The 15386-nt window shown below is 43.5% G+C and overlaps 1 protein-coding gene across 4 annotated transcripts in view; it reads right to left on the bottom strand.

Annotated features, from left to right (window-relative positions):
* Nucleotides 1–348: 348 nt before the first annotated feature.
* The window catches only part of rhbdf1b (rhomboid 5 homolog 1b (Drosophila)), a 56776-nt gene continuing 41738 nt past the window's right edge, over nucleotides 349–15386 (bottom strand). For 3 of the 4 annotated variants that reach the window (XM_071409725.1, XM_071409727.1, XM_071409728.1), the window contains 14 exons: nucleotides 14162–14399; nucleotides 13496–13702; nucleotides 11318–11446; nucleotides 10990–11159; nucleotides 10558–10815; nucleotides 9898–10009; nucleotides 9660–9734; nucleotides 7890–8051; nucleotides 7680–7780; nucleotides 7413–7571; nucleotides 5917–6093; nucleotides 2497–2650; nucleotides 2057–2280; nucleotides 349–1756 (listed from right to left, as the gene is read on the bottom strand). In XM_071409725.1, the coding sequence (XP_071265826.1) occupies nucleotides 1561–1756; nucleotides 2057–2280; nucleotides 2497–2650; nucleotides 5917–6093; nucleotides 7413–7571; nucleotides 7680–7780; nucleotides 7890–8051; nucleotides 9660–9734; nucleotides 9898–10009; nucleotides 10558–10815; nucleotides 10990–11159; nucleotides 11318–11446; nucleotides 13496–13702; nucleotides 14162–14399 (2362 nt within the window). In that variant the 3' untranslated portion in view covers nucleotides 349–1560. The remainder of the gene's footprint in view (nucleotides 1757–2056; nucleotides 2281–2496; nucleotides 2651–5916; nucleotides 6094–7412; nucleotides 7572–7679; nucleotides 7781–7889; nucleotides 8052–9659; nucleotides 9735–9897; nucleotides 10010–10557; nucleotides 10816–10989; nucleotides 11160–11317; nucleotides 11447–13495; nucleotides 13703–14161; nucleotides 14400–15386) is intronic. The other variant, XM_071409726.1, reaches the window with a different exon arrangement.

The raw sequence follows: 15386 nt of genomic DNA, 5'->3' as shown, positions 1-15386 counted from the left end.
GTAGTCGACATTAGCCTACAAATCCCCTAGCAGAGACAATGTGGATAACACAGAGTACTAGAAATGTTTCTATGCACACAATGTGTGCATTATATATCTTACTTTAAGAGCCATTCAGACTAAGTTTGTTTAAGGGTATATGATGACATCAGACATGCATCTTGTGTACGTTACATGTTCCTGATGACAGCCATTTACTCAAAGCAACTCTACCATCTACTGGGGGAAACATGCATGTGCAACAAGGCACAACAGTTTCAGATCCCTCACACACACACACACACACACCCAAGCAACACACACACACATTCACACAACAGAAATAAATTGGACACACAGACAGAAAGCGTCAGTTTGTGTTGCTGTATTGGCAGGTACAGATAAGCAGGTAGCTAAAACGCTACCCTCCAAACACTCACCACCACTTAGACAGCAGTATACATGTTAACCTACAAGTGTTTTGTCTAGTGTAATATAGGGCACACATGACACACTATTCCCTATATAGTTCACTGTATAGAGCAGTGGTTCCCCAAGGGGGGGTGAGGGGTCGGCAGCACCCCCCACACAGAAAAAACACTTGTATATTTGTCATAGTTGAATGCAAAAGGTGCAATTTCAATATTGGGTAGTGCATCATCAGTTCCTCTTGTCACGTCATTGTAGACCTTAGAGAGCTCTTTATAACTTGTCAGAAATGTCCAGATCAACTAACCCATGTCAGCTAATGTTTTTTAGCCCATAGATTTTGTTGTAATTTTTGAGTCACTCAAATATCACATGAAAACACATTAGGCTTGGCAAAATGAATTGCAGGAAATAAGGTTTAAACCTGCAACATTTTCTCTCTGTCAACAAGAGGGGTGTGAACAGTTTGTGTCGTGAACAATGCTTGTGCCATGGTGAGATGTTCTCCAACGCTGGAAGGGGGCCTGAGTGAAAAGGTTTGGGAACCTCTGGTATAGAGAATAGTGTGCCATCTGAGACTTGGACCTAGATATGGCAGTAATAACCAAGGCACCAGAGGCAGTCATCCTACAGTACTACAGTAATCCCTTTTCTTTCCTGTCAGATAGTTCCCTGTCTGAGGTCATCCAATAAACCAATTAAACTTTTAGTCAGCTTTATGACGTGGGTAGAAAAATACAAAACAAAATCCCTCCACAGCTGTATGTGGTCTGACGGCCACAAAGTGGTGCTGTTGTGTCTGTTTTTAATAAGAGCAGCGGCAAGGCAATAGTCACATTTTACCCCCTCCCCCCCCCCCTTTCTCTCTTTAAGTCTTTATGCTTTGAAAGTGACAGGTCACTCGCTAGCAATGTCCATATAAACAAAATCGAATGGAGACAGATCAACAGTTATTTTTCCAAGATTGGCAATCTTCACGTCCAATGTCCTGAACGCTACACCAAATATGGCCGCCGGTCTGGTCCATGCCGTGACGTTGCTTAGAGTCTTGTTCACCAGCCGACCCTTTTGTCCTGCTATCCTGGCGCGTGAGGCTATAGTTCTTTGAGATTGTCCATTCTAGTCATTGCAATTGTACAGTCAAAGGCCGGGTCAGTGGAGGTGGGCGTTGAGGTCGTACTTGTCACAGAACTTGTCAGTGAGGGGAATACAGGTGAGGTACTCACACCACTCACACTTGACCGGGTGGATGTAGAACAGTACAGCCAGCCCTGAGAAGAGACCCAGGAACACCAACAGGAACACACAGATCTGGACACGCTTACGGTACATGTCCGAACGGCCAAAACTGGAAATAATAAGGAGAATAAGATCATAAAATCAAAATTAGTGTTTGACGTATTAAAGGGTATAGCATAACCTTGAGGCCATATTTCATTTCAATGTAATAATAAATTATATAAAAATATTACCCAAAGTAACTTAAAGTTACAGTAAAACATAATATATTCAGGTATATGAGGCCTCAAACCCAGAACCAACTGAGCCATTTAGATCTGAGCCACATTATTTTTTAAGTAGTTCAAAGCGCTTTACATTACATACACAAAAAATCCCCAAAATATTACTAAATCAAACCAGCTCTCACCTGATGTATGGCAGAAAGGCGAAGGAGAGGAAGAGTCCAGAGATGAATCCGGAGATGTGGGCGAAGTTGTCTATCCAGGGCAGCAGGCCAAAGGAGAAGAGAAAGATGACGACACACAACAGCTTGGTGAAAGCCCTCCACGGACGCTCCAGGATCTGCCAGCTCTGGAACAGCTCAACAAACAGACAGGCCAGGATACCAAACTGAGAGCCAGCTGGACCAACCTGGGGATGAAGGGGGAGAGGGAGCAGGAGGACAGAAAGAGAGACACACACATTGTGTCATATTGGCAGTTAAATACTTGTCCTCCTGCCACCTAAGGGACAGCCAGTGTGATGACAACAACACAAAATCAATTACATTTGAGATTCTTATTATATTTGAGATTATACCAGTGATATCACTAGACCTATATGATCAGTGTATCTACAGTACTGTACCTCTGCTCTGTAGGGCAGGAAGATGGCGCTGGCCAGGTTGCCAGTGATGCCAGAGACGATGTAGATGATAGAGATCCTCAGCCAGCCGGCCAGCTTCTCTAAGTCCCTCAGGATGGTCATCTGGAAGAGCACCGACACCAGGCAGTGCAGGATCCTACAGGGATACATATTAGCAAATAAAGAAAGATATGGAGAGTCTCAGCAGGTTACAAACTACATTATTGTCCAATAGGGTCTGGCTCCAGCAGATACATTTTCCCGCCACAGACACTGTGAGACATACAACATGAGACAGGATGTTGGTGCCAGAGAGGATGGTGCGTTACCGCCACCAACAGCACGGGTGGTGAAATTACATGTATAATTAGAAGCTACCTAACCTAGCTAGCGTGTACTAGCTACCTAGCCTAGCTAGTCTGTACTAACTAGCTGCACAACCAAGAGTGATTAACAGAGCTAGTGCGTCGACTGGTATGTGTGAAGCACACTAACGCCCTGGAACAAAGCTGACTTGCGATACACAAGACAAAACAAACGTCTACAGGTTGCACATTCACATAACATTTGAGACGCAAAAATACGATTTTCTGCCCAAATACAGTAGCTTCCTAATTCATTCATGATGTTTGACACATCATGCAGGACATTGTGCAGGACAAAGTTTAAACATATTGAACACAACTTGTCTAATACCAATTAATATTTTACATATATGCAGTACCAGTCAAAAGTTTGGACACACCTACTCATTCAAGGGTTTTTCTTTATTTGTACTATTTTCTACATTGTAGAATAATAGTGAAGACATCAAAACTATGAAATAACACATACGCAATCATGAAGTAACCAAACAAGTGTTAAACAAATCAAAATATATTTTATATTTTATATTCTTCAAAGTAGCCACCCTTTGCCTTGATGACAGCTTTGCACACTCTTGCAATTCTCTCAACCAGTTTCACATGCTTTTCCAACAGTCTTGAAGGAGTTCCCACATATGCTGAGCACTTGTTGGCTGCTTTTCCTTCACTCAGCGGTCCAACTCATCCCAAACCATCTCAATTGGGTTGAGGTCAGGTGATTGTTGAGGCCAGGCCATCTGATGCAGCACTCCATCACTATCCTTCTTGGTCAAATAGCCCTTACACAGCCTGGAGGTGTGTTGGGTTATTGTTCTGTTGAAAAACAAGTCCCACTAAGCACAAACCAGATGGGATGGCATATCGCTGCAGAATGCTGTGGTAGCCATGCTAGTTAAGTGTGCCTTGAATTTTAAATAAATCACTAACATTGTCACCAGCAAAGCACCCCCACACCATCACACCTCCTCCTCCATGCTTCACGGTGGGAACCACACATACGGAGATCATCCGTTCACCTACTCTGCGTCTCACAAAGACACAGCGGTTGGAACCAAAAATCTCCAATTTGGATTCATCAGACCAAAGGACAGAGTTCCACCGGTCTAATGTCCATTGCTAATTTTTCTTGCCCCAAGCAAGTCTCTTCTTATTATTGGTGTCCTTTAGTAGTGGTTTCTTTGCAGCAATTCGACCATGAAGGCCTGATTCACACAGTCTCCTCTGAACAGTTGATGTTGAGATGTGTCTGTGAATCATTTATTTGGGCTGCAATTTCTGAGGCTGGTAACTATTGAACTTATCCTCTGCAGCAGAGGTAACTCTGGGTCTTCCTTTCCTGTGGTGGTCCTCATGAGAGCCAGTTTCATCATAGCACTTGATGATGCACTTGAAGAAACTTTCAAAGTTCTTGAAATGTTCCGTATTGACTGACCTTCATGTCTTAAAGTAATGATGGACTGTAATTTCTCTTTGTTTATTTGAGCTGTTCTTGCCATAATATGGACTTGGTCTTTTACCAAATAGGGCTATCTTCTGTATACCACCCTTACCTTGTCACAACACAACTGATTGGCTCAGACGCATTAAGAATGAAAGAAATTCCACAAATTAACTTTTAACAAGCACACCTGTTAATTGAAATGCATTCCAGGTGACTACCTCATGAAGCTGGTTGAGCGAATGCCAAGAGTGTGCAAATCTGTCATTAAGGCAAAGGATGGCTTCTTTGAAGAATCTCAAATATAACATCTATTTTTATATGTTTAATCATTTTTTGGTCACTACATGATTCCATATGGGTTATTTCATAGTTTTGATGTCTTCACTTTTATTTTACAATGTAGAAAATAGTAAAAACAAAGAAAAATCCTGGAATGAGTAGTTGTGTCCAAACTTTTTACTGGTATTATATATATCTTAGTTTTTCCCCACTTTTTTAAACTTTAAAAACAAACTCATACATTTGAACAACAACTTACAGACACACACAAACAATGACTACATCTCATCTGCCCAGACCCGCATGCTCACACCCCCATCCCTAGTGCCTGCATTATTGTTTGCCACTTGGCCTTAAATTTTACCAATTATTTTTTCACGGTCGCTCATGCTATTTCAATAATAAATAATTTGATTTTTCCACTGTGTCAATGATGATTGACTTGACTTCCAAGTATTTAGTATACGTATAATCAAGATGAGTGATGAGAAGAGAATCGTCCAGCTCATCAGGTATCTCACTACACTCCCATATTCCATGTCTTGAAATATGCAGACAGACGGATCAAAAGTAAGTTTACATTGTAGTACTTCCTGTAATACAGCCAACTTTCTAGCTCCGCCCACAACTTCCAGACTTGATAGCATTCCCAGAAAGCATTGATTATTGAGTCATTATTAGTTTTACACTTGAGACATCGACTCTGAAATTTGTGAATTGTATCTCTTGTATAATAAATGCTATACATTAGTTTATACTGGATTAAACGTACGTTTTCTGTCATTTCTTTAATTATGCTCCAACTTTCCCTCCATCTTGTGCCAACATCAGTTCTTTTGAAGTTTTTTTTCAAAGAGATTGTCATTTGGATATGCTCTACGCAAGGTTTTGTATATCTTCCCTATCAAATGAACATACCTTTCTGACTCAAATAAGATTCCCACAAGGTTGCTCTGATGTCTTAAAGATTTAAAACTGAAATGTAACTTTTAAGTTGGATGTATTTGAAACTATCTACACTGGTCAGTCCAAAATGACTTTTTAATTCTGTCATGGAAATAAATGTATTTCCTGTTACCAAGTCATTTATGGTTTCTATGCCTTTAGTTTTCCATGTGGACCAATTTATCGGTGATTTTTGAAAAGCTATCCAAGGATTGTTCCATAGGGTTGTGTTTTTAGGGAGTGATATTTGTTCTTGTAGAATACGTTTCATTTTCTTCCATATTGTTCTAGTATTCTTAACTATGAAGTTGTTCATGTTCTTAGCTTAATCCTTTCAAAATAGACACATAAAAATATTCGAATGAATATTCTTTACAGAGAAACACTACTCACCCAGCATGGAGGAATAGAGAGAGCCAGAGTCTGTAGAACTGGTCTGGGATCTCAGGGTTAAGGAAAGGAAGCAAGCCACACACATCATCCATACAGGCCACCTGGGAGCAGAGAGTAGCGTCCTCGTGGAAGTAGCCCTTCATAAAGTCACAGTACTCTCTGGACGTGATCTCGCACCTGAATAGTGAACACACAAGACAAGCCATTACAACATCAACTACCTATATCTGTGAAGACTGAGGGAACTGAACAGCATAAAGTACAGGCTCCTCAGCAACACACTTTCAAAACATAGTTAATTGTTTCGATAAGTCATATAGCAGGGATCATGAACTAGATGTCTTCTTGAGCGGATGCTCAGGAGGCCAGAACATAATTACAAATCATTTATAGCCGACTAAAACATAATCACTATACAATCACATATACAGCTCTGGGAAAAATTATCATCACAGTAGGTGCGGGACCTGGAGGCCTACAAGCCACAGTGTCACACACCCACTGTGAAATTTGGTGGAGGATCGGTGATGATCTGGGGGTGCTTCAGCAAGGCTGGAATCGGACAGATTTGTCTTTGTGAAGGACACATGAATCAAGCCACGTACAAGGTTGTCCTGGAAGAAAACTTGCTTCCTTCTGCTCTGACAATGTTCCCCCACTCTGAGGATTGGTTTTTCCAGCAGGACAATGCTCCATGCCATACAGTCAGGTCAATCAAGGTGTGGATGGAGGACCACCAGATCAAGACCTTGTCATGGCCAGCCCAATCTCCAGACCTGAACCCCATTGAAAACCTCTGGAATGTGATCAAGAGGAAGATGGATCGTCACAAGCCATCAAACAAAGCCGATCTGCTTGAATTTTTGCGCCAGGAGTGACATAAAGTCACCCAACATCAATGTGAAAGACTGGTGGAGAGCATGCCAAGACGTATGAAAGCTGTGATTGAAAATCAGGGTTATTCCACCAAATATTGATTTCTGAACTCTTCCTAAGTTAAAACATTAGTATTGTGTTGTTTAAAAATGAATATGAACTTATTTTATTTGCATTATTCGAGGTCTGACAACACTGCATTTTTATTTTTATTTTGACCAGTTGTCATTTCCTGCAAATAAATGCTCTAAAGGACAATGTTTTTATTTGGAATTTTGGAGAAATATTGTCAGTAGTTTATAGAATAAAACAAATTTTTTCATTTTACCAAACACATACGTATAAATAGTAAAACCAGAGAAACTGATAATTTTGCAGTGGTCTCTTAATTTTTTCCAGAGCTCTATCTTTATATTATGCGTGAAAATACTTTGGAATATATTTCCAAAGTTTTTGTCACTTGGAGCTGATTTTCCAATCTTTTTCCAGTATTTTATGTCCAACAATAATTGTAAAAAAAAGAAGAAAAGAATATCAGAAAAATTGAGGGGCCAGTTGAGGAACCTCATATAGTATTCACCACTACCGTGCAGTTTGTGGAGGGTACTGTCTGTCCTCACCTCCCTTTGGTCCCAATGCAGCATGGCCGTCCGGTGATGGCACAGTCTACGTGGGGGAGGTTAGTGTGGTTGCCTGGGTTGTACCTGGTACACACTGGCCACTTGGTGATGTCATCAGGCCACTCATGAGGCGACACAGAGGCTGGCTCCAAGCATATTCTGAAAAGAGAGGAACAGAGGAAAGAACATATAACGTATAGAGGGAAGAGGAGATAAAGAAGAAGAGAGGGAGATGTATGAAGAGGAGAGAGAGAAGCAGTTTATTACCTGGGGTCCTGGTGGCAGACTGAGCCGTGCTGACGGACCTTCCCCTCCAGGAGAGGAGCACTGGGGTGATGAGGCCACTTCACCCATACTGCTAGAGTAGACTGGAGAGGGAGAACAGGGGGGAGAGAGAGACAGTGGTTAATTGCTACAGATTTTAGGATATTAAACATAATATGACTGTAACAGTAGTGGAACACCAGGGTAACTCACAGAGCACTCCTCCTGTGAGGTCTGAAGACAGCCGGAGCGGTCGTTCCTCACACAGCAGGCTGACTCCCGCTCTCTTCCTCTCTTCTCCTGGATCAGGTCATGGACCTGCTGGTCCTGACGCATGCAGGGGGAGAACTTAGCCCCCAGGTGGATTAGCGCCTCCTACAGGTCAGGGGGAGGGTGTGCAATCAGAAAACAGACAAGGGGCTCTATTTTCGGCTGGCGCTATGGCAGCGCAAGTGCCAAACGCACGTTCGTTTTGACATTACAGCATGTAAAAACAGGTACTCTGGCGTTTTGCACCACATGCGCCAGGTTCAGCAATTTACCTGTCTCATATCAATTTACCTGTCTCATATCAATTTACCTGTCTCATATCAATTTACCTGTCTCATATCAATTTACCTGTCTAATATCAATTTATCTGTCTAATATCAATTTACCTGTCTAATATCAATTTACCTGTCTAATATCAATGTATCTGTCTAATATCAATTTACCTGTCTAATATCAATTTACCTGTCTAATATCAATTTACCTGTCTAATATCAATTTACCTGTCTAATATCAATTTACCTGTCTAATATCAATTTACCTGTCTAATATCAGCTAGATGCGCTGAGGTAGGAATATTTGTGGTGTGTCCTTGAAAACAAGTGCAAAAGCAGGGGTTGGAATCAGTTCAGGGAACAGAACTGGAAACCGGAAAATAACAACATTTTTCAAGGAACAGAATCAGAACTGGGAACAAAAGTGATATATACTTTTCCGGGAAACAGAACCATTATTTTAAAAGCATGGGAACCGGTTAATAACATTATTTAACATTGCAGGCATTTTTTTTTTGTCCCACAAAAAGCGCAACAAAGCAGCTATGCAAAGCCCTCCCTCTGTCTCTCAGAAACTTCTTCCAGTGTCTGGCAGAAGATCTTTGTCAGAGTGCGGGCGTGTTTAGGCTACCTGCCCCTCCCCTCTGAAGCATAGGCTAGTGTAGCCTACTGACATTACAAGCATGATTCAGAATTCTGGTGCCGGTCTGCACACACAAGCTTGTTAGGTCCAACATTAAGCCATTTCTCTGAAGATCAAAGACATTCAAAGTTCCTCCATAGAAGCTGCACCTCCGTAGGTATAATTCTGTGGGCCTAATTCAGATAATGCATGTCAAAACAAGATCCCCAGCGCTTCAAGCCAAGCGTCCTTCTCCACCCTCTCTTGCTCTCTCCCCACCTGTAAAATTTTAGTCGCATCTCGTGCCCTACACTTTTCTTTCCATCACACATGTAACTATAGACTGCCTGCTCCATAGCAAGCTGCCCTATCCGCACTGATTGGTGAAGTAAATCTGGTCGGAACAGTGGAACGAACCCTCTGAAAAGCATTTTGGTTCCAACCCCTGCAGCGCATATCGAGAGATTTAAGACCAACGAAAAGCAGGTATTAGTGGTAACGCGGTTGGTAATGGCATGGATTTTGTGAGCGAAAGCGCAACCTATCCAGCTGTGACACACAGTTCCCTTATGCTCACGGAACAAGAACGGAGATGTGCTTTTTGTGCCGGTAACCCTCGTATTAATAAATATCTTAATCACCAAAGTTTTATTAAAATATAAAGTTTGGGAGCAGCATAACAGAGAGTTATGCTACCGGCGCTATAACTTACCATCGTGTAAGGTTTGTTCAAATACAACACAGCGTCTCATAGCTGACATATACTGTAGGTTTAAATGATCAAATGAAGTACGTTAGCCTAAAAAAAGTTACACTTACAGAATCTGGTCCCACCCAGAAGTTTTCTTGTTGCACAAACTTGACATTTTCATAAACACCTTTATTTCTCAATACCTAAAGAGAGACAGGGGAAAAGCCAAAGGGTTTACAAAGTCAAATGCAAAGACATAACACATTGACGCAATGGATCACTCATCACATTATAGCAAAGCACTATACAACCATCACTGTAACATTCATAACGCAAACTACATTATATAACAGTCACTGTACTGACCGAGTCGACGGTCTCATGCTGGGAGAAGCCCACAGGGGCGATGCCATAGAGACAAACAGTCAGGATGGTGATTAACAGGTGGACAAATGTGATCCAGTAGGTAAAGAAAGGCCTGCACACACACACACACACACACAGAGAGAGACACAGACACACACACAATATCAATACGGTATATCACATAGTACAGCAGCTTGCCTCTTCTGTTAGAAAAACTATCTCAGTATGTCTGTGTGGACTTCACACTGACAACAGCTGCATCCACTAGGATAAGAGTTAGTAATGTATGACAACAACTGTGTAAACCATTGTTTCCCACATGGTGTGCTGGGACTTGACCATCTGTTACTGAGTCACACAGTCCTGGTTTGTTTATTAATCTAGAGGCCAGGTCAGTCACAGAAATGAGGTGCTTTCTATTATCCGTGATGACTCATACTGTATCTTATCTGGGGCAAACTCAGACACAGCTCCGACCTCCACTACAGATGTGACTGGGCTCTTCTCCTGTAGTGTGATAAAATCTTAGACATGTTTTATGTTACAGTGCGACTATGTGACCATGCCAGAGTTGAAGTCAAATGCATAGCAATGTAGCAAATTCCGAATTCCACATTGAAATTAAAGAATCGGAAAATCCGCATTGACAATAAAGTGTACCTGTGGTCGTCCATGTCCTCTATCTGTTGCTGGACGAAGCTGTCGATGCGTTTGCGATAGGTTCTGTTAGTGAGCCTGCCCACCATCCCTAGGCCGTAGGGCCTCTTCTCCCTGGCGAAGAGCTTCTTGACGGGCACTGTGATCCGCTGGCCTCGCCGCTGCCCGCTCACACTCACCACCTCCTGGCGCAGACGCATCTTGGGCTGGACCTGAGACAGTCCAGGTTCTTTACCTTTACGCCAGCCCCGCTCCAGGGGCCTGTGGAGTAGAGAGAGAAAGAGAGAGAGAGAGAGAGAGAGAGAGAGAGAGAGAGAGAGAGAAGCGGAGGAAGGGGAGATAGAGGGAGCGAGGGTCAGAAGAGGGTGTGTGTTAAGTGAAACTGGCTACAGTAGCAGCAACAACTTGCGTGTGTGATGTCTGTGTTCCACTCACAGCATCAGGTGACTCCTCTCCAGTTCGTTCTTGTCCAAGGCGCCACCTGTGAGGTCACTCTCATCCGCTGCTGTGTTAGACTCCTCCTCTTTAATGGCGGCCTCAGACGGAGAATCAAACACATCGTCTGCATAGGTAGACAGCTCCTCATCTCCTCTCCTCAGACCATCCTGCATGGAGGAGGAGAAAGAGGAGAAGGAGGAGGAGCAGGAGGAAGAGGAGGAGAAGGAAAAGAGATGAAGAGGGACAGGAGGAACTGTGCGAGTGTGCTATCTGTGCGTGAATGTGTGATGGAATGTGTGTGTGTGTGTGTGTGTGTGTTACTCACTCTAGCAAAGAAGGAGGTGTCCAGCTCGTCAGGGAAGTCCACTGTGTCGTCCTCCAGGAAACTCACTGGCATGAAGCTCCGCCTGCGACACCGCCGGGCAGCGCCCTCCCTCTCCCTCACCGTACGGCCCTGACACACACCATCATCATCATAATCATCATCGTCATCACTGTCATCATCATCACTGTCATCATCATCACATTGTCGTCATCATCACCGTCATCATCATCAACGTCGTTGTAACCGCTAATAAATACTCTCTGATGCACATTTATTGCATGATATTACATTACTGTGTGACAATGAGACCATGACGGGTCAATTCCATTTAAATTCCGTCAGTTCAGGAAGTGAATTAAATTTAAAATAGAAATGGAATTGACCCCACCCCGGGATCAAAAACACATCCGGTAAACAGCATCCCCAAAGCCCCAGACCAGTGTCCTCTCTGACTCCTGACAACCATCTGTGGCCAGTGGCCATGATGATTATGATGCTTTGACCTCTTGAGGCGGGATTAGCCCTGCAGCGTTCAATGTTTCAGTTCCAGAATACACAGTATTCTACTGGCTAACAGCACAGACACACAGCTGAGCATTCTGACTGGAGGACAGGACTGACAGCAGAGTTATCCTAATGCCATCTGTTAATTCATTCATGTGTCCCAAATGGCACCCTATTCCCTATTTAGTGCACTACTTTTGACCAGGACCCTGGTCAAAAGTAGTGCACTAAATAGGGAATAGGGTGCCATTTGGGATGCAAACATTGTCTCCCTCCCCAGCCCACCACCCTGCCTGACACCACAGGACAGGAGAGAGGAACAGCCTCTGTACTGTACTGTTACACCAAAGCCTAATCCTACAAGACAAGCTGGAGCTCAACTTTTACATAACACTGACATTGGTAATCGTCCTATAGGATATAAACATACACATACTGTAACGGTGTTCCTCCTCCTCTTCATCCGAAGAGGAGGAGCAGGGATTGAACCAAAATGCAGCTTTGCGATTTGACATGATATTTATTTAGACACGACAAAACAACGAAGACAAAAAACGAACTATACTTGAATTAACTAACAAAATAACAAAACGAATGTAGACAGACCTGGACGTAAGAACTTACATGTAACACGAAGAACGCACGAACAGGGAAATGACTACATAAAAACCGAACGAACAAAATGAACAAACAAACCGAAACAGTCCCGTATGGTGCAACATAGACAGACACTAACACAGGAGACAACCACCCACAAACAAACAATGTGACACCACCTACCTTAATATGATTCTCAATCAGAGGAGATGAAAACCACTTGCCTCTAATTGAGAACCATATCAGGTACCCATTAACCAACATAGAAACAGAAAACATAGACTGCCCACCCAAACTCACGTCCTGACCAGCTAACACATAAAAACTAACAGAAAACAGGTCAGGAACGTGACACATACTCTGTGTGTTTGTGCTTGTGTGTGTGTGCGCGTGCGTGCGCTTGTGTGTGTACCCGTGTATGTGTGCGCACGTGTGTCCATTAGCAGGCTACAGTAAACTGGGGTTGTGTGATTAAGTCTCGATGCATGCCATTTTTCCATCTCAATAACCATTTTGGGGAAAGAGATCAATGCTTAGACCAAACAATGCAATCCAGTAGGGTTCTGCTGTGTTTATCTGTGTTTTATTGTGCCACCATTAACAAAGACCACAGAGCAGAAACTGTTCAGTGACCAGAGTCATATCAGACAGACAGCATCTAAGCGATACTGAAACTACAGAGACTAAGGTGTTTGCATACTTGGCTTGAGATAGTAAATATGAGTCAAGGTGACTCCCAATGATGCATTTAGTTAGATCAAAGCAGTGTCTGTTACTAGAACTGTTTTATCTCAGCTGCTGGAGTATCAGGGATGATTCATCAACAGTACAGTGGTAAACATGCGGGAAACACATCTGCTCCCTGCACACACACACACACGCACACACGCACACACGCACACACGCACACACACACACACACACAGACACACAGACACAGACACAGACACAGACACAGACACAGACACACACACACACACACACACACACACACACACACACACACACACACACACACACACACACACACACACACACTCTGATCCTCACGTCTGACAATGTCTGTGCGACACACACCTTAACCAGCGCTGCGGCGGCCTTGAAGCTCATGACGGCGACCGACTCTCGCTTGCGTCGCCGCGGTAACCTGTTGAGGGCGGAGCGCGAGCTGGAAAATGAGCAGAGAGAGGCAGCACCAGGGGTGATGGGGGTCTGGGGTACGCTGTAACCATCCACCTCCTCCACCATGCGGAACGCACGGCCCCGCGCCAGGGGGTCCACAATCTACACACACAGAGGCAGACACTGTAATGTCCCATGGGATTGTAAACACCACGGAGCCAAGCATATCCTTTCAGGTTATTTGGTGGTGAACTCACTTGAATAGTTACAACAATGGGGCTCTGCTAAGAGGCTACATGACAGGTCAAGTTCACGGTCATATCAATACACAGGTTACCATAGTGATGGACCTCTAATAGTTGCATTACTCCATGTATTAATACACTCATCAGCTTACATCACAGAAACAAACACCCCAAACAAGCCTCATATCAATTCTGATATCTATTTTGAATTGTATTGAATAACGTCATTGTTCCCAAGGGAGAGACATAGGATTGATATTGGGTAAAGAAACACAACACATGACATATGTATGGCAAGAGACAGAGAAAGAGAAAAGAGAGAGATATTAAGAGAGTCTATGAATGTATAGTATGTCTGTGGGCGGCTCTGCCCTACCCGCTGCATGGCATAGGGGTGGTGGGGGTGGTGGTGATGGTGGTGTGGGGGGAGGTAGAGGGGTGGTGGGGTCTCAGTGCTGGTCAGAGACAGATTGTCTTGGCTGGACAGCTCCATCTCCCTCATCACCTGGGCCTTGAGGCGGCCGTAACGCAGGTTGCAGTGCTGCAGGCTCTTCCTCCTCCATCGCTGGGTGCTGTCGTTTTCCTTACTGACCCCGAACCAGTCTGCCGTGCCCCTGAGGGGACAGAGACGGAGATTAGGTCAGGGTGAATCTCAGTTCACTAATGTACTTGGTAGTAATAGTTGGTAGAAAAAGTTCCAATTTAGTTCAAAGAGAAATGGCACGAAACAAACACTCCGTCTACGAGGCAGTATTCGGGTTGAGTGTGGGCTCTTTTCTTTGCAGAGAGTGCACGGAAAAGACAGAAACAGATTACAATAACATAGATTAAACAGCCCAGGCAATGCAGTGGGTTTGTAGTTTATTTGTATATGGAGTGTGGCCATTTGATGTCACCATGTGAGTGTGTTCCCCTTCTCCCCTCTCCTCAGCTCCACCATTTCAAACCCTACCCCAGTGTAAAGCCTGAGATATTTGGAGCGACTGACCGGGCTAGGGCATTAGTGTTGTGCGTCACCACTCAGTCAAACAATGACAGAGCACAGCAGGATTACATCACTTCCACTCACACAGAGTGGAAGTCAACTCCAGCTGCAAAATAGGTGCCTTACAGTACCAATGACATGCCACTCACACAAAAACATGCTCAGACACACACAATACAAACCCAATGCATGCACACACATGCATGTACGCAAGCACACACACACGCACATGCACGTTCACATCAAACCCAGTGACGAAAACGACCTGGGAGAATAAAGTCTCCTCTTTCCTCTTTTAGTGGATATATGTATTAGTAGTGTCTGTATTAGTAGTGTCTGTATTTGTGTCTGTATTAGGAGTGTATGTATTAGTAGTGTCTGTATTAGTAGTGTCTGTATTAGGAGTGTCTGTATTAGGAGTGTCTGTATTTGTGTCTGTATTAGGAGTGTATGTATTAGTAGTGTCTGTATTAGTAGTGTCTGTATTAGTAGTGTCTGTATTAGTAGTGTCTGTATTAGTAGTGTCTGTAATAGGGGTGTCTGTATTAGGGGTGTCTGTATTAGTAGTGTCTGTATTAGTAGTGTCTGTATTAGGAGTGTCTGTATTAGTGGTGTC

The sequence above is a fragment of the Salvelinus alpinus genome, chromosome 7 (assembly GCF_045679555.1).
Source record: "Salvelinus alpinus chromosome 7, SLU_Salpinus.1, whole genome shotgun sequence".
In the NCBI taxonomy this organism is placed as follows: Eukaryota; Metazoa; Chordata; class Actinopteri; order Salmoniformes; family Salmonidae; genus Salvelinus; species Salvelinus alpinus.
Note: the sequence above shows the minus strand (reverse complement) of the source record. Positions and strands in the feature narration are given on the sequence as shown.